The 19,684-nt window shown below is 37.3% G+C and overlaps 1 protein-coding gene across 12 annotated transcripts in view; it reads right to left on the reverse strand.

Moving 5' to 3' along the window:
* SYNJ1 (synaptojanin 1) overlaps positions 1–19,684 on the reverse strand; it is a 58,516-nt gene that overhangs the window by 20,250 nt on the left and 18,582 nt on the right. For 7 of the 12 annotated variants that reach the window (XM_067466700.1, XM_060770416.2, XM_060770415.2 and 4 more), the window contains exons 10-16: positions 17,033–17,114; positions 15,399–15,551; positions 11,693–11,858; positions 9,842–9,865; positions 3,783–3,974; positions 3,612–3,696; positions 647–787 (exon numbers count right to left, since the gene is read on the reverse strand). In XM_067466700.1, coding sequence (XP_067322801.1) covers positions 647–787; positions 3,612–3,696; positions 3,783–3,974; positions 9,842–9,865; positions 11,693–11,858; positions 15,399–15,551; positions 17,033–17,114 — 843 coding nt within the window. The remainder of the gene's footprint in view (positions 1–646; positions 788–3,611; positions 3,697–3,782; positions 3,975–9,841; positions 9,866–11,692; positions 11,859–15,398; positions 15,552–17,032; positions 17,115–19,684) is intronic. The other 5 variants (XM_060770413.2, XM_060770418.2, XM_060770422.2 and 2 more) reach the window with 2 other exon arrangements.

Below are 19,684 nucleotides of genomic sequence, written 5' to 3' on the forward strand. Positions count from 1 at the left end.
AAGAAGGAGCCTCCACCACACTCCGGGCCAGAGAGTTCCACTGCTGAACGGCTCTCACAGTCAGGAAGTTCTTCCTCATGTTCAGATGGAATCTCCTCTCTTGTAGTTTGAAGCCATTGTTCCACGTCCTAGTCTCCAAGGAAGCAGAAAACAAGCTTGCTCCCTCTCCCTGTGGCTTCCTCTCACATATTTATACATGGCTATCATATCTCCTCTCAGCTTTCTCTTCTTCAGGCTAAACAAGCTCCTTAAGCCACTCCTCATAGGGCTTGTTCTCCAGACCCTTGATCATTTCATCTCTGAGCTAAATATGATGTGTGTCCGAAAGGAGACTAGATTAGAAAGATTCAATCTCTTCAGGATTCTGATGAATTATTTTCAATACTAGCAATCTGTTTAGTTACAGTTTATATGAGATAACTATTAAAGCAGAAAAGTGTGCAAAAGAGAAGAAACATTGTTTCCATTTACCACTGTAAAGTGCTGCCATATAACCTAGTAGGTGTAGCAAATAATTCTGGTCCTGATGAAATCATATTTGGAAAGCACAGAGCTTTAAATTATAACTGAAATACAACATACAAAGGTCAATATAAGTGATACTACTTCAAATGACCTTGTTTATTTAATATGGTACTTCACCTACCTGATAAATGGTGCATGCTGAGGCCTGATGAATACAAAGAGACAGACACCCACCAACTGTTCTGAAGCCAGCAGAACATATTTGTAATCTCTTGAGATAGTCTTCTGCAATTCAGCAGCCCATAATTTTTGATTGGTTGTGCTGCCAGGATAAAGGAAAAATACAATTTAATTATGACAGCCTGAAAATGGTTACACAACTTTGCAAAATACAACAAACATCTGATTTTTTTCCTGTCCATAAGATAAACAGCAGGTCATTAAAAAAAACAGTCTATAGAGGAAGGACAACTTCCAGAAGGATTTTAGCCAAATAGGAAATAATTGTATGTTAAAGAAAACTAAATGCAATAGATGTGAATGGAAAATTTGGTACAAATTTCAGCAGTTTATACTGTCTGCTCTATAAAATTTATCACAATGATCACCTTTGCAAAATAATAATCAAAAATTGAAGCTGTTTGCAAGCGAAAAAGCTGCTCAAACTTTCCAACTCCCACTAACAGTAATTCTTTACTACATAGAAAAGGAAGACTGGTAATTTCTGAACTAGCTCATAGCGCAGTGGTTCTCAACAAGTGGGTCCCCAGATGTTTTGGCCTACAGTTCTCAGAAATCCCAGCCAGTTTGCCAGCTGTTAGGATTTCTGGGAGTTGAAGGCCAAAACATCTGGGGATCCACAAGTTGAGAACCACTGTCCTAGTGTACTGCTTCCAAACAGGCCATGGAACCAACATCAAAGTCTGGCTTCAGGTTCTGACAGGAATCCTGGTTCAAGTGCATGGTCTAAATCCAGTCCCAACTACAACTGACACATTAAGTCTTGTCTAATTAGCAACCACCCAGCACCTTCACTTGATTGTTAAATTAGAATTTTGCCTTATTGCTTTGTGTGTACCATGGTCATTGCTAGGTTCGAATCGGAAAATATTGATCCATAATTCTGCTATTTTTTTCTGTGTCCTTTCTCTGTGTTTATTTTTTTAAAAAAATATTTGTATTGTTTTATCATAGTTATTACATTTGTTATACATTTGTTTATAGCAGTTACATATTATTCAACATACTCTTTAACATATAATCTTATTATTCTGCTTAAGCATTTTTTTCCTTTTTTCCCACCACTGTGCTCCCCCCCCCCCCCCCCCCAATCTCAAGCCACAACTTTTACATATCATCTGTCCAAAATCTCAATTCTTCTTGTGGCGGTAACTTTCCTTCTTTATTTTTTAAACCATTTACAACAAATTTTCCCCATACAACATCAAAATCACTTTGTTTCCATATACCTTTTTAAACTTTTAATATACATGTAAGCTTATCATTTATTGCCAGTTTCCATGCTTCCTTGTACCATGCCTCTAGTTGTATATTTATTTCTTTTTTCCAGTTCCTTGCTATGAGCAGTCTTGCTATTGTTAATAAGTTTGTTATCACTTCTTTATCCTCCTTTTTCAATTGTATGTTGTTATATAATGATAATAAAGCTGTACTAGGACTTTTCTCAATTTTCATATTCATTATATCTTCTATTTCTCTAAATTCTTTTCCCCCAAAATTATTTACATATTTACATTGCCACCACATATGTATATATGTTCCTGGTTCTTAACACCCTCTCCAACATTTTTTTGAATTATTTTTATTTATATATGCTATTCTTACTGGTGTTAGATACCACTTCCATATTAACTTATAATAATTTTCTTTAACCCGTATTGATAAATTTTTTAGATGTCTTTGTCTCCATAATTGTTGCCATTCTTAATTCATTTATTTTTATCCCTAAGTCTTCTTCCCAAACCTCTTTAAGGGTATTGTTTTTTGTGTTTCCTTCCTTTATTTCAATTATTATCTTGTATATTTTACTAGTTATTCCTTTCAAGTTTTCATGATCTTCTACAACTCTTCCCTTCTGTATAATTTGTTCAAATTGATTAAGTTTACTTCCATTTTTATTATTTTTTTCCCAATTTTTAAGCCATTGTTCTAATTGTATACAATGGAACCATGTCAATTTTATTTCTCTAAACTCTTCCATAATCCTTTCCTTCTTCATTCCAACCTTTGTCCAGTCCCCTATCTCATCTAGATTTTTCCCTTAACTTTTTATCCATTACTTTTTAAAGATTTTTTGGAAACTTCTTTTCCATTACAATTGGAGTTATAATTGACCCATCCTTTATTAACTTTCTCCTATATTTATTCCATACTTCTAATGTATTGCTCAGCATTGGATTTCTAATTTCCCTAATTTCTTTTCTCGTGAACTGTTTGAAGAATATATTCCAAATTTCTTCTTCCACTTCTTCTGAGTCCTTAATAAGCCAATCTACTCCTTCTTTTTTAACCAATCCTTCTATAACCAATCTTAATCTACTCACTTCATAATATTTTTTTTAATATTAGGTAGTGCTAATCCTTCTTCTTTTTGCGATCTATACCATAACTGTTTATTTAATCTATTTCTCTTACTACCATTGCAATACTTATTTATCATTTGTTGCCATCTATTTAGCTCTTCTTCTGCTATTTTACAGCCTCTTTGCTTATAAAGTCATCAGAATTCACTCTGTATCATGAACCATTTTTAATTTTAAGTTGATTATATTTTTAATTACCCTGAATTATTATTTTGAAGTCAGAATAAATTTACAAAGGGTTACAGTTCACAAAAATGCATACAACTTATTACTTAAGCTTCCAGCTCACTCCATTGTGCTTCTTACATGGCAAACTGTTTTTAGTGCCTCTCTGTTTAAAATCTCATGTTGCAGATAAGTTGCTATTAGGTGAGCAAAAGATAAGTTTTGGCCATGTAATGGAAACTGCCCTGTTACTGAAACCTGGGGAAATCTTAAACAAGACGATTTGAATTATTTAGCATTGCAAAACACACACATACACATTTCATGCAACCTGATAACAATTTGCTTATCTAGCTTTAAAGTTACATTGGCACATACCTTGCACTCACAATGTTTCCTGCATTTAGTTCTACCATTTCTTCAAACCCTATAGCAAAGATATCAATAGGCTTGCTCCTTCGATCTGGGGTTAAAATAAGATTGTGATAATTACTTTTTTAAAAGTATCAGAAGGAAGAAAAATCCATGCAAACTATTAATGACTCTCACCTTGGAATTCGCTAATGCCACCAATCTTTGGTGCATCTAAAAGCCAGTCAGTGAGGGTCTGATTTCTAAAGGCAATGCTTCGGAACTGCTTCCCACCGTTCACATTCCATGTTCCAGTGCAAATCCGGATTTTTTTTGGCTTGGAGTACTTATAAAAATTCTCGCACATACTCTTCAATATTTTTGCTGATGCTAAAAAACATTAAGATTAATTTGCTTAAAAAGCAAAATTATTTTGAATACAAAACCTTAGAACCTGCAAGTCATTAAGCCACAGATAAAAATTAACAAATTTTGAACTGAAAGCAGTGATTAAACAAAATAGTAATGCACCTCTGAAAACAAATACCAAGGTCAGTTAGCAGAAATCAACCCTCCCACCTCCTTCCATGAATTAAGTCTCAGCAACTTCATGGGGCTTATTTCTGAGTAGTACTTGATTCAATTGCAGTGTAAATTACACTAGCTGAAGTTTATTTACACATAGATACAAGCAGATAAAACGCTTCCTCATTAATTCAGTTTCTAATGCTGGAGTTTCTGGAGGTGCTGTTTATTTGGGCTGTTCTAGGCTTGCATCCCTAGCTACAGTGGGATTATCTTGAGTATAATCTCATTCTTTCCCAACTCAAGCTTTACTAAATTAATTAATTGCAACCATACAGCTGAAACCCAATACCAAAAAAAGTTTAGTTTCTCCAGCCCTTCCTCAACAAACTCCTGGTGAGGATGCTGTTAAAAACTCTTCCAGCTAGACAGAGGGCCAAGAAGGACTTTGAACAAAAGGAGCTTTTTTGTCAGAAGCTTTGTAACTGAAGTATATCTGTAGTTCACAGAGCGAATGAACAGATTACACCACCAGAATTCCAAAATTAATTTTATTAGATAATTATATCTAATGTGGCAGGCTAAAACCTGGAATCTCAATCAGTGGCTGATACCAGATAAGAAACTACTCCCTGGGCACACAGAAGGCTGGGTGACTTGGAAGGTGCTGAACAGACTGTGCTTTGGCACCACAAGATGCAGAGCCAATCTTAACAAATGGGGCTACAAAGTGGAATCCATGACATGCGAGTGGGGAGAAGAGCAAACCACAGACCACCGACTATAATGCGGTCTGAGCCCTGCCACATGCACAATGGAGGACCTTCTGACAGTGACACCAGAGGCACTCCAAGTGGCCAGCTTCTGGTAAAAGGAAATTTAGCATAATGCCAAGTTGTTAACTTCGTTTGTGGTTTTTAAAATACATTATACAGTAACTGTATCCTCAGTTTGCTTCTGACATGGTAACTAAATAAAATCTGGTCAATAATTGAAAATAACAAATGCACAACTCTTTGGACATGCTAAGATGTAACCAACAATGCCTAACGAACAACCAACAATGCCTTAATTGGCTTTTTCCGTGATTTAAGCAATCTAAGAAAAGTGCGCAGTATTCAGTTATAAACATTCTAATCAAATTATGTCAAAGTAAAGGCATAAATCCAATGTTAGTTTTGATCCAGTGGAATCAATACAATGTAAGTTAGTTGAGTTAAGTTACTTTTCCCCCTAAAATTAATATTTTAAGAAATCCCAGAAAAAAGAAAGAAACGCAGAGGAACAACACAGAGTAAAATATTGGAGACTGCTATGTATGAACTGGTTGTGTCTCTTCAAGAGATGAAAACGTAGAGGTCTGAATGTGGTATTTGTTAAATAACCAGACATGCATCATAAATACAATACTGAAGCAACGTTTATACCTTATATAGGCAACAGCTTATATAAGGTATAAACCCACTGTGCGGGACACACATTAGATTTGGTTTTCTGTCAGGGATGGGAGCAAGGTGGCGGTGTTGAGGAGTTATCCACCTCTCCGTTGCCATGGACCGACCACTATCTGGTCAGATTTAGACTCACCACACCTTCCAACCTCTGCAGAGGTGGGGGACCCATTAAGATGGTCCGCCCCAGGAGGCTTATGGATCCGAACGGATTCCTGACGGCTCTTGGGGATTTTCCTGCCACCTCGGTTGGTGATTCTGTTGAAGCCCTGGTGTCTCTCTGGAATGGGGAGATGACTAGGGCCATAAACACGATTGCTCCGGAACGTCCCCTCTCAAGTAGCCGAGCTAAACCAGCACCTTGGTTCAACGAGGAGCTGGCAGCGATGAAGCGAAGGAAGAGGAGACTAGAGCGCGTGTGGCGTTCGGACCCGAGCGAGTTAAATCGAACACGGTTTGTTGCCCTATTAAGGGCATATGCCGTGGCAATAAAGGCGGCAAAGAAAGCTTTCTTTGCGGCCAATATTGCGTCCGCAAAGAACCGTCCGGCGGAGTTGTTTCGAGTTGTCAGAGGGCTATTGAACCCCACCACTCCGGATGGGAACCCTGACAACTCGACGGCCCGCTGTGAAGCATTTGCTCGGTTCTTTGCGGACAAAGTCGCTTTGATCCGCTCTGGCCTGGATACCACGTTAACGGCAGTCTCTGAGGATGTAACACGAGCATCTGCTTGTCCGATTTTGATGGATTCATTTCAATTGGTGAAACCCGAGGATGTGGACAAGATACTTGGAGGAATGAGAGCTACCACATGCATCCTAGACCCCTGCCCATCCTGGCTTCTAAAGGAGGCCAGAGGGGGATTGGCCGAGTGGGTGGAGGTGGTGGTTAATGCCTCCCTTCGGGAAGGCAATATTCCAGCCAGCTTAAAACAAGCTGTAATAAAACCGCTGTTGAAAAAACCATCACTAGACCCCACTCAATTCGTCAACTATCGGCCTGTTTCCAATCTTCCCTTTTTGAGCAAAGTCCTGGAACGTGTGGTGGCCTCACAACTCCAGGTATTCTTGGTAGACACTGATTATCTGGATCCGGCACAGTCTGGCTTTAGGCCGGGACATGGTACCGAGACAGCCCTGGTCGCCTTAGTGGATGATCTCCGCAGAGAGCTCGACAGGGGGAGTGTGTCCCTGTTGGTCCTGCTGGATCTCTCAGCGGCCTTCGATACCGTTGACCACGGTATCCTTCTGGGACGCCTCGCGGGAATGGGCCTTGGTGGCACTGTTTTACAGTGGCTCGGGTCCTTCCTAGAGGGTCGTACCCAGAAGGTGTTGATGGGGGACAGCTGCTCGTCCTCACAACCTTTGTCTTGTGGGGTCCCGCAGGGTTCAATACTGTCCCCCATGTTGTTTAACATCTACATGAAGCCGTTGGGAGAGATCATCCGGAGTTTCGGGGTGCGGTGTTATCTGTACGCAGATGATGTCCAACTCTGTCACTCCTTTCCACCTACTTCTAAGGAGGCTGTTCAGGTCCTGAACCGGTGCTTGGCTGCTGTGTCGGACTGGATGAGGGTGAACAAATTGAAGTTGAATCCAGACAAGACAGAGGCACTCCTGGTCAGTCGAAAGGCCGAACGGGGCATAGGGTTACAGCCAGTGTTGGACGAGGTTACACTCCCCCTGAAGACGCAGGTTCGCAGCTTGGGTGTGACCCTGGATTCATCGCTGAGCCTGGAGCCTCAGGTCTCAGCGGTGGCCAGGGGAGCATTTGCACAGCTTCGGCTCGTGCGCCAGCTGCGCCCGTACCTCGGGAAGTCGGACTTGGCCACGGTAGTCCACGCTCTGGTCACATCCCGCATAGATTACTGCAACGCGCTCTACGTGGGGCTGCCCTTGAAGACTGCCCGGAAGCTCCAGATGGTCCAGCGCTCGGCAGCCAGGTTGCTAACAGGAGCAGCTCTCAGGGAGCATACCACTCCTCTGTTGAGCCAGCTCCACTGGCTGCCAATTCCCTACCGGGCACAATTCAAGGTGCTGGCATTAGCCTACAAAGCCCTAAACGGTTCCGGCCCCACCTACCTCTCCGAACGCATCTCCTCCTATGAACCGACACGGACATTAAGATCGTCCGGGGAGGCCCTGCTCTCGGTTCCGCCTGCGTCACAGGCACGGTCGGCGGGAACGAGAGACAGGGCCTTCTCGGTGGTGGCCCCTCGGTTATGGAATGCCCTACCAAGCGACATCAGACAGGCCCCTTCGTTGCTGGCATTTAGGAAGAAGCTCAAAACCTGGCTTTTTGAGCAAGCGTTTGGCTAATCAGCGCAATTGTACACAGAATGACGGTAAACTGAACATAGGAACGGTATAAGGATATGAGACTGGATCATGTTTGCGATCGAGGCATTGTATGAATGGTTGTGTGTTTGTTATTGGGTATGCTGTGTTTTAATTGTTATTGTTGTGGTAATTAATATTGTGTAAACCGCATTGAGTCACCTATTATAGGTTGAGAAACGCGGTATAGAAATAAAGCAAATAAATAAATAAATAAATAAATAAACAGTAATTTATATTAGCATTTGACACAGATTTCACATTTTACCCTACTAAGAACAATCTGGCAGTGCTGTGATGAAGTTTTTCATTTACTCTAAATATGATTATAAGTTATTTTAGATCTCTTTAAACTGGTGACATTCAAATGGTCATTTGTCAGCATACAATTAAAAAGCCATACTGATTGTTACTGTTATTATAAAGGAGCAAACTCTATTTTCTTCATGTATATACTGAAGTTTACACATTCATCTATATTATAATATTAATTAAATATTTCTGGATGAATTTACAATTTTTTTATACAGAACATAACTGTAAGGATTCCTTCCAAGGAACTTCTTTCACTTTGCAAATAATTGCTAGAATCAAGCTGCGTTAGGTAGATGAGCACCAGAGAAAAACCACAGTGCTTTAATTTCTATGCTTACTAATTTCAAAAACAAATCCATATATTGCCTATTTGTTATGGTAACAAGCATGAACAAATAAAAGGATATCCTAACATTTTATCACGGGAAGTGTATAAATACCCATAATAAATTGTTAGAAAAGCAACAGAACTGCAGTAAAAATTATATCAGGGATACAAGTCTATGAATACCATTGCCATTTGCTTCCTACTTCAAGACATCTTACTGTCACAGTATTCTGTGTAAAACAAAACCAAACAAACTCCAGAAGTGAAAGATTCCTAAACATACACTACTGGAAAGTTGACACCATTGGCAACCATGGATACAAGGCAAATGCACATAATAGAAAGTGCTCCTGATCATGCTGCATAAAGTGTGAGGAAATTGTATTCCTTCAGAGGTTTTTGACCTGTAATTCTCCTGAGCACTAAAATATTGCAGCCAGTAACAAACAACTGTGATAGCTGCAGTATAAAAACACATGTGGTTATTGATACATCATGCAAAGCCAAGATTGATTCATACTAAATGGCATGGAACATATTATGATTACACTATAAAATGAAGAAAACATTCTTAGGCTCTCCCTGTATGGAACATAACTGAGGTTTGGGAACTCAACTCTCAACTATAGGAATTTAATGGCCCAATATCTAAAACTAAATTTGAGGCACTTTCTAAAGCTTCTTTAACGACAATAGGCGATAGGAAAAGACAATAGCAAATGAAAAAAAAAAGTATCTCATATTTTTTGCACTTTTCTATTCCTAACATGGAAAGCAATTCCTGATCTGTCAATAGGTTGCTGCAATTTAAATGTATTTAATTTGGTTTATACATTTGTAAAGGCATTTGCCATGCTACTCATTGTTGAAAGGGGCTCATGGTAAATTCCCCTACCAATAAGTTGGAATGGTAGAAATTTCCATTTGGTTTCACATTTTTAAGTGAAATGAATTGGCATTTTCCAGATTGGAATGCAGTCCCCTTTCAGTTTACGTATTTCTCCAAAATGCTCAGCTGAAAAATGCAAAAATGGCATGCATCTGGGAAACTATGTATATATATATATATAAATAAATGTAATTCCCCGCAAATAAAACAAATATCTCATACTGATTTGTTAACAGGACAAAATAGATATGATTGAACATAATCAATATTGATAGTGTCTAGAAATAGAAATGCGCCCATCCCTGAGAGTAAGTGCACAAGAGTACTTAACAAATTCTCCTGCATGCATTTAGAGGAAAAATATGACACATTTAACATCTCAGATGTTGAAAGTTACAGGTACCATACTATACCTGACTGCAATGTCTGCTCTGAAACTATTGATGCAGTAAAGGAGAAAAGAAAAGAAATTAGTTGAACAGTTGTGTTACTGACCTACCAGTGTACACCTCCAAGACACTTCAAGCATACTGCTGCAATATTCCTGAAAGAGTTCCACTATTTTGCTAACTCAGCATTACCCAGTCATCCAGAATTGCATTATCTAGGACATTGTCCCAGGCAGCCCCTCCCCGGATTTCTAAACACTTCAAAAACATTAAGGAATCAAAGTACAACGGAGCCCATCACACTACACAGGAAGATTTTCCCCTTGCATGATACGTTAGGGAAGTGCTTGAATAGAGTGAAGAAATGGGGTAAAGGAGATGGGCAGATATGGTTTTCTAATCCCAGGAATCATTATGAAACAGGAGAAAACAATGAAAAACTCATAGGATGGGATCTGTCAGATTCACCTGCATTGAATCAATCTGGTGAAATGTGGGGAATGGGTGTTCCTATGTGTGATGTTGTAAAAAGAAGTGATACCCCAGTAATCTCTCAAACTCCAGCTGCCTGATTCTTGCACAGTATGTTTTTTTTATTGAATGTATTCAGTAGAAATGGTGCTACTTCAGGAGACTGCTACTTTACTTTCACTTCATTATAACCTTTCAAAATTGCGCTTTTTCCTACCTTTTATTTTCCTACCCTTTTAAAACTAGAGTTAGCGGTTCATAAAAAAAAAAACACTGAGAGGAAGAGCAGAAGAGCCCATTGGTAGAAATGGGGTCTACCTTAAGAACAAAGCCTCCTGTCTCTTTGGGAGTAGGGAAATTGGGAGCGAGAGCAGAAGAGTCCATGGGGAGAAATGGGGTATGTCTTAACTGTATTTGCTCATGTGATAAATCCGAAAATTGATAATTTGGGGAGAAAAGGTGAGTCCCAACACCGTGTGATGGTACTGAAAAAAGATACGATTTGCTTTTTAATGCAATGAGACTAAACACCACGGTAATATCACACACATTAGGTCAGGGACCTTCCATCTTTTATTTGTTTAGGATGACATTTAGAAAATGGTGAGGTGAGTTAGTAAAACAATCAGAGGAGAATCCATGAGGCTATTTCTGTCAATGCTGGCTTTTGCTGGTCTGAGTACAACACTAAAATTATAGATGCAAGGTCTGTGGCTTAGTATGCATGAACACACTGCCTTGTTGTTTGACTGCTGCCATGTGCAGCAAGTATCCACCAGGCACAGAGCTCAGGCTAGGAGTTCCCTGGAACCTAGGTTTATCATGTGAAATATGAAGGAGAGAGAGATGGGAGAGAAGAATGAAAGGTATATGCATGAATATAAATCATTCACAGGATTCACCACTTGCAGATACATTGTCCACACCTATTCTAACATATACTTCAATTATAGAACAGGCAGGATTTTCATTCTGTAGAAACAGACTTAACTCTGTCAAGGTATGATAAACCAGATTTTCTTAAAAGCAGTAATACAATACTGTTAATAAAGCATGCAGACCATTTATAAACAGATTGCCATTAAGGTGGCATTAACACTTTGAAGATTTGAATTGAATACACAGAACACAGTGCGTTGGAGCCAAAAATTCAATCACATAGCATAAGAATGTGTGCAGTCTCCAAAGCCATTCTTATGCTTCAGCAAGGACAGATGAAACATCTTTGGATCTGGTTTCTCTTTTCTTGCACAATGCTCTAACACAGGCATGCACAACCTGTGTACTGCTCTCCAGCTAATGGAATATCACCTTCCTTGCATAGAAAAGAAGGTTTGGCTCCAATCACTGTATTTATCAGTACAAGTTGTTGCCATATAAATTAAGAACCTTAGAAACACATACCACGTAAACTGCCGGTGGTTAAGAGGGCCCGTGCTTTGTCTGCTAAATCACTATTTAGGGTATTCCCCAACAGTAAAATGTCAATAGCTTCCTGCTTTGAGCTATCAAAAAAGTTATTTTGAATTGTTCTGGTCACAGAACGCGCACCGTCTTTCAGCTTCCCAGCCTGTTGGAAAGGGATATGTAAAAGTTACTAAGAAAACACTACAACCCAATTACATTATACTCTATCTAAATTAATGTTTAATTCAGCAGTATCTTATAAAAGAAAAATAATGTAATAGAGTGCTAAAATCATTAACTTTTTGCAAATGTGTCTGTAAAAGCTATATTTTGTATGGATTTTTGGAGCAGGATTATAACATGAATGTATCTAAAGAAATCCTCAAAAAAGCTAAATTTGGCTAAGAATGGGAAGGAAACAGAAACCATGCATTGTAGTTAGGTAATACTTAGTTTTACCCAAAGAAGCAAGAACATGTCATTAATGCCAACACAGAAACATGCCCATGAAATGCATGCTGCTAAAATATGTTCAGTCCTTTTAACTGCAATGGGTTGGATCCAGACTGCAAAATATCTGTTTATCGTGGAATAAGGGCATTTAGACAGTGATTTTTCTTCCAAAAACTCTTCCTTATTTCACAGCCCTCTCTGTCCCTAAAGAAGTGACTATGAAAGACTTGGGCACCTATCTACAACCACTTGGCACTGACACTTCAAACTGGAATGAGCAAAACTAACTATGCTAATCAGATGTTGGAAAGTTATTTTTAAATGTATTTAATTCAAAGTAGCTACAGATGGTAATCCACATTTGTGGACTTGACTTTTACTGATTTGAATATTTATGGATCTGGTTAATATGATCCACACTAGGGGTTTTTTAAAGCTTTACAGGGATCTGTGTCCTATCCTAGTAAACGTGGAAGATTCTAAATAACATTCTCATAATAGTTGTTCACTGCCTTAGAAATATTATATTACTGTTTTGTTAACACGGTAGTTTTGATTGTTGTTTTGAAACACAAATAAGATGTATATTTGGACAAAAAAAATATTCAAAATGATCTCATAAATAGGAATAAGTCAATGTTCTTGTTACACTTTAAAAAGGTGACGGCATTACCAATCAACATGCCACTCGAATTACTTTTTAAAGAGAATACTGTTGAAAATAACTTGTAAAAAAGTAACATATCTGAAAACAAATGCAATGCATTACAGGTAACAACCTTACTTATAATACTTTTCCTTTCTAGAAGGAAGTAGCTGATGGATTCAGTTACTTCTATGAATGGAAGCAGCTTTTCAATATGTGGAGCAATAAGTTAGATCCAACTCAGTGTCTTTAAAAGAATACTTATTTCTTCTACACAAGTGTTGTGTGTGTGTGCATCCATGTAGCTCAGTGGTTCTCAACGTGGGTTCCCAGATGTTTTTGGCCTCCAACTTTCAGAAATCCTAACAGCTAGTAAACTGCCTGGCATTTCTGGGAGTTGTAGGCCAAAACCATCTGGGGACCCTAGGTTGAGAACCACTGATGTAGCTGTTGAAAGACATGCAAACCAAAGAAATCAAAAAGTTACAAATGTCCAAGCAATGTTCAGCAGCATGCAGTCCAATGAAATATTTTGTTTCATCTGCCAAGTATTGTGAGAACCTTTACAATCCCACTCTCTTTTTCAAAAAGTTTCTAGGCTTCATGGTTGAATACGCACTGGAATGAAAACAAAAATATCTACCAGATATTTGGCATGGATCAGGTACGTTAAAATGGTAGGCAAATTAAGTCAAGCATAAATTAAAGAAACACATTGATTGCAGCTTTCAAGACTACCTTATGTTCAATAGCACTCAACACCAAGTTCCTGCCTAATCATTATTTCCGAAATCTGATTAAGTATGTCTTATTTGTCTGAATTTGAAATAGTTAGTAGATGCTATTTGTCTAATAATTTAAATGCTTAATTTGTTAATTTATTTGATGGATTCCTTTTACTATTAAGAATATTTATCATTTACACTGGTTACCAGGGACACAGCAAAAGCTAAATCATAAAAAATACTTTCATTTAACCAGATTGTGATTTTCTTAGAACTGAGATTATATCTTCAAAGATACAACATGGGACAATACTACTTAAGACAGAAAGAGCACATTCAGTAGTATTTATTTCAGTATTCTCCCTAATGGGCTTATATTCATTCTCTATAATCCTTACAACCATGTAAAAGCAACCAATATTACATTCATATTGTAGAAATAGGTCTTATGTCATGAAGATCAATTTGCTTAATATATACTTACTAAATCTATGGCTCATCACCCTTTTAAATTGTAAGTTTTCAGCATATACACTATCTATCTATTTATTTATTTATTTCTCGCACTTCTACCCCGCCCTTCTCAACCCCTGAGGGTTGTATATGCAAGAATATTCTGAGCTAGCCCTTTTCAAACACTGGATCCAAATGCCACATGAGTATGCACTTTTGCTCCAAAAGGTGATCAAGAGCAGTTTGATATAGCATGTAATGTATTAAAGAAAACAAAGATCTTACTGAATCGATTAAAACCCTTGAACAATTGTTCCTGGCAGTAAGAATAAGAAAATATGGCAAAGCCTTATTTATTCAATATTTTATGTTTTCTCAATATGAGACCCAAGGCGGTTCATTTCAAGTTAGCTGATAAATATATTTGCTGGTAGGCTCAGGAAAGCTGTCTTTGGAGTGATTACATAAATCAAACACATTCTTTATCACTGTATTACTTGATAATTTAGATAAGAGTAAATGTGTTAAAACATATGAATAGACAATATTTGACAGGATTCAAGAATTACACTCACCAATTACATATCAGGGAAATTATTGAAATGAACCAAGAGGAAAGCAAAAGAAAAATTAGTTAAGATGTTAGACAGTAACACAATAGTTTTGAGAAAAAATTAAACATGCAGTTATTTAAATACATTCGGTAAGCAATCTGGAAAGATATCCTCTAGTCTTAATTGCAGAGTTTGAGAAGACCCTGCCCTCAATATTAATAGGAAATAAGCAGCAATGAAAAAATACCAATGTCCATTTTAGTTCTACTTCTATTTAACACCTATGCCTCCAAAAATTCTACAAGGCCACAGAACAAAACATACAGAAAGCCATTGCTAAGAATAACCATATCAAATGGTGCCCTCAGATGCAACACACACATGCGACTGAAATTAGGGCAAATAATATGGATCCTTAGCATGGCTATTCATAACTATTTGGCACCATTGACTTCTGCTTTGACATCTGTGCATGAATCAAATAATTTCTGATATTTTTATTTAACTGAAATACAGGTATAAAATAGTTATTAAAAGTGATTGCAATGTTAATAGCCTATTTCTGCAAAATATAGCAAGAAGCACATTATGATGAAAGATGGGGAAATTAATATTTTAATTGGGCAATTTTAATTTATTTTAAATAAATTATTAAAGTAAAATCAGATGCTCCAGGGGAAAACGAAATAAGTTTAAGTAGATATATCTACTAATTCTAGATTAGTGGATAAAAATCAGAAATGCACTCATACCACACTTGGGAAGAATATAATCAAACAGTTAAATCATTAGTAAATAACAAAACTAACAGGGCGAGAGTCCAACCTATAACAAATACACTACTCCCATTTTACTACTAAAACATTGTTTACCTTTGCTTTTCCCTCAAGAGCTCCTGTTCCAGCATATATTTTGCTGACTGAATCCCCATTAACAGACCACATGGACCGAAATACTTCCTGGAATCGAGTAACCAGCTGAGGTTTTTCAGCCAAACCTAAAACTTCCAGTTGTTTTGTTAGCATCTATAATAATAGGAGGCAGAAGGAAAGTTAAACACAAACTAATGTAAACCATTATATTAAAAAAAGCTTTTTGGCCATGACATAAAACTCTGATCTCCAACAGAAGGAAATAGCACAGAGGATGATCCAAGAGAAGCAACGAATGGGGAATTATCAGGAGGAAGAGCAAAGGGATTGTTGCTGCTTGCCTCAGGCTGCCCAGGGATAGCACTAGCCACATTTATATCTCTATATCTCTGTTGCAAAACAAAAAGCTGCTGCTGAAGGCTAAAAGCAATGGCTTATGCTTCCAGAACTTGTGTTGCAATAGCTTCTACAGCAGCCAGATCAGGTTAAAGGAGTTGATGTTATTTATTGGTTCAGCCAAGTGAAATATCTCTGAAAACTAGGCATTTTTCTATTCATCACATGCAAGATCAAACATGAAAAACAGAATAAATGAACACTATTATCTTTCAAGATTAAAATGTGTTATTCGTGATCATGAAAATAAATAGAACAATATGCCTACGAAGGATGACATTATTTACATAGTACAATCTGAAATAGTTTACAAAATGCAGTTCCTAACCACAGTAACAATGAATGCATGTCTGTTCAGTTATAAATCCAGACAACTGGATGCAGAATTCCAGCCTAGGTTTAACTAGTTAAAGACTTTAGCAATAATGGTTGTTCTTTCTTCTAATCACAGTCTCTCAGTTCACAGAAGCTTTATCACTAGGTGCTGACAACAATCAAAGGGATAGAACAAATTTAGAAGGAAAACAAAATTCTAAATATATTTAACCCGAAAAGACTGTTTGCTCCATAAAGCACTTATTGGTATATAATCTGCTTTTTCTCAAATAAGACATGGATTTCGATTGTGTCTTCTGTTAAAACTTAAAAACTCTTCCCATTTTTAATCAGAATATGAACAAAAATGACCAAATCATTAGATGTAATAAATCTGTGACAGCTGCTGCCATATCTAAACAATATTTGATAGGTTATTATTGAGAAATTATTTCTTTTTCATTTAAGATAACACATCTTATGTGTGAAACCTGCAGTTTCTCAAGTTGCTCCTGACACGACAAAAAAAAAAAGGTAAACCTCTTCTGAACAAATCTCACCAAGAAAGCCCCATTACAGTTTTTTTCTAGACTCTTAAAAGGTTGGAAACAACTTGCAGGAATACAACAACTAGTACCACTCATTCTCTAAAAATGGATGTTTATACCTACAATAAATAAAATACTAGAAATGCTAAAGTGAGGGTGATTTTCCTAAATTTACAATGATGGAGAATATATAACAGGAAAAACTGCCACATAAAATTGTAGGGATTACATTAAAAGAATAATAGTTTGCTTCCTAATGAATCACATTAATATGTCATAGGATATTTTAATATTTCTTTTCTCAATTGACATTTTAGACAGCAACAGCAGTACCCATATATTTATCTGGAAAAACACTGATAATAAGATTATTACCTCTAAACCAACAAAAGCTTGCACGTTGTTTGTTCTATCAAGACAATCCAAGCAGTTTGTTCTTATAGTACCACTCTGAGTTCTAAGCCAAAAACAAGACAAAGAGGAAAACTAAGAATCTTGCACATAACAGAAAGGGGCTTCAGTGTTTTAAATGGAAATAAAATAAAGCAAATACAAAAAAGTATGAAGACAGAGACAAGGATTCTCTCCTCCCAATATTGGTCTTTCAGAACGAAGAACAATCTCTGTCATGCCGAATTCAGATATGAAAGAGAAACAAATACATGGCTTTACTGTGTTGAAAACATTAAGGCGGCAATGTTCAGGTGAGAATTTTTTAACCAAAACTTTAACCACGAATGAGATTCAAAGCAGCGTACAAAATAGAACACAACTACATACTATAAAATCTCTCATCCCACAACCCAGCATATACACGATAAATCAACAACAATACATAGACCCAAATTACATAAATATAAATAAACATAACAAATAACACATATATCATTGTCATTTTAAATTCTCCACATCTCAGGCCACTGGGGATTGCCCTAACACATTAAAACGTTAAGCTGAACAGTTCAGAACTCCATATATTTGGTCATATGAGCCTTGAGCCTTATCTGACCAAAATGGCTACTCTTGTGTGTTATTGGGGAAGACCTGCTTTCATAAAAAGGTTTTCACTTGGGAGCAAAAGGTTAATAATGAGGGGGCTGGATGTACCCCTTTGGGGAGAGAGTTCCAGAGCTGTGGGGCCACTACCGAAAAGGCCCTCTCCCTCGTTCCCACCAACCGTGCTTGTGATGGTGGTGGAACCGTAAGGAGGGCCTCTCCTGAAGATCTCAGGGGTCGTGTGGCAGATAGGAGGAGATGTTATGACTAGTAGGAGGTATACCAGCTTGATAGAAAGACTAGGTTCAATTTTTCTAAAAAGTATTAAAATAACACTACAGTAGACTCTCAGTTAATCGAAATTCCAGCCACTAGAACTCTCAATCAACCAGCAAAAATAAAGAAATACTTTAAATACAAATCAAAATAAAATCGATGTTTAGCATAAATGTTACATTAAGTAAGTCTTTGTTTGCTTTTAATTACTTTATTTCAATATTAATATCAAGTCAATTCAGAGTTTATGGTATGATACAGTACATGGGATATAGTATTAGTTAGGCCTACTTTTAATAGTAACTCTTAAGCAATCAGAAACTACATTTATCCAGTATCTACCAATCCCCATGGTTGCCAGCTAACTGAGAGTCTATTGTATATTTATTTCTAGTTGAAGGAAAGGGACTTAGATGCTATAGTGTTAAAACATGAACTTTTGAAATAATGATTCAGTGATATCCAACCTAACACATTAGTTAAACTACTCCTGCCTTGGAGATAATGAATCAGATAAGAGTTCCAAAATCACTTGCCTGAGCCTATGCACTCTGCCAACCTAATCAAAATCCTCTCAGCCATTTATCCCTAAGTATAAGGAGTAAGTGATAAGGTTCACCTCATACCATCCACTCATCTACTCGTTACACAGAATTAGCCAAAAGTGGCAGCTATCATGTCTCTTTACTCTGGGAAAAATACATAGTGATAATGAATAGGTTTACCCTTTTTCATTCTCTTATCCTTCCAGTCTTTATGTAAGAAGGGAACAAGAATACGAGCCCATAAACAGGTCTTATTGTGTCTCTCTGAAAACCAATGTATTTCTTTTTTCAAGCACTCAGGAAAGGAAATGCAGCAGGAAAAAATAATTCTCTCTAGGCAAAGAAGGAATCTGTATAGATTTCTATCTAGTGAAAGAACTGCTCTCATCCTCATCTCTGGGGGAAAGAAAGGACCATCATTACATCCAGCCAAATGAAGTACTGCATAGTGCATACTGTATAAGCAAACATTTCTTCTATATGGATGGAACATTCTGCTCAGCCTTTTTAAGGCTTTGGCTACAGATAAAGAAAGAATGTCATCCAGTAAATATAGAAGGCCTAGCTAGATATATTCTTTTCACCACTTCACGTGAAGCTGAGGAAAAAGAGATAAAACATGCAGAACACTACAGATAAGCACAAGATTTCAACGATCAGAGCTCTGTTGTAGACAGGGTATTTATATGAAACCAGAAACCAGTCTCCCTCTTGATGAGAGGCTGTGCCACCAGAACACAGTTGATTTAAAAAGAGCACTGCTCTAAATACTGTCTCTTTGCCTTTCATGAGATGGTGAAAGGAGCACTCTGGCAACAAAGGTCTCGCTAATTTCTTATGACAAGCTATTTTCCAAGCAAAGAGGTAAGCAATTATTTGCAAATCTGAAGTGGAATATGGTACCTGGCCTTTTAGTATAATCCTGCCTATTTGAATGAAATTAAACCTGATTTTATATGATATCTGTGTAATATTTAATGATAACTGTTTGAACCTTCCCCATACTAATTTCAGCTTTATCCTCCCACAAAAAAACTCTTAATATAATAATAATAATAATAATAATAATAATAATAATAATTTATTTTTAACCTGTCCTATCTCTCCAAGGGGACTCAGGGCAGCTTACAGTAAATTTCTAAAAATACAGTGACAAACATTCAATGCCATAAACCAAGAACAACATTTAACTAATCAAAACCAAATTCAA

The sequence above is a fragment of the Anolis sagrei genome, chromosome 3, assembly GCF_037176765.1.
Source record: "Anolis sagrei isolate rAnoSag1 chromosome 3, rAnoSag1.mat, whole genome shotgun sequence".
In the NCBI taxonomy this organism is placed as follows: domain Eukaryota; kingdom Metazoa; phylum Chordata; class Lepidosauria; order Squamata; family Dactyloidae; genus Anolis; species Anolis sagrei.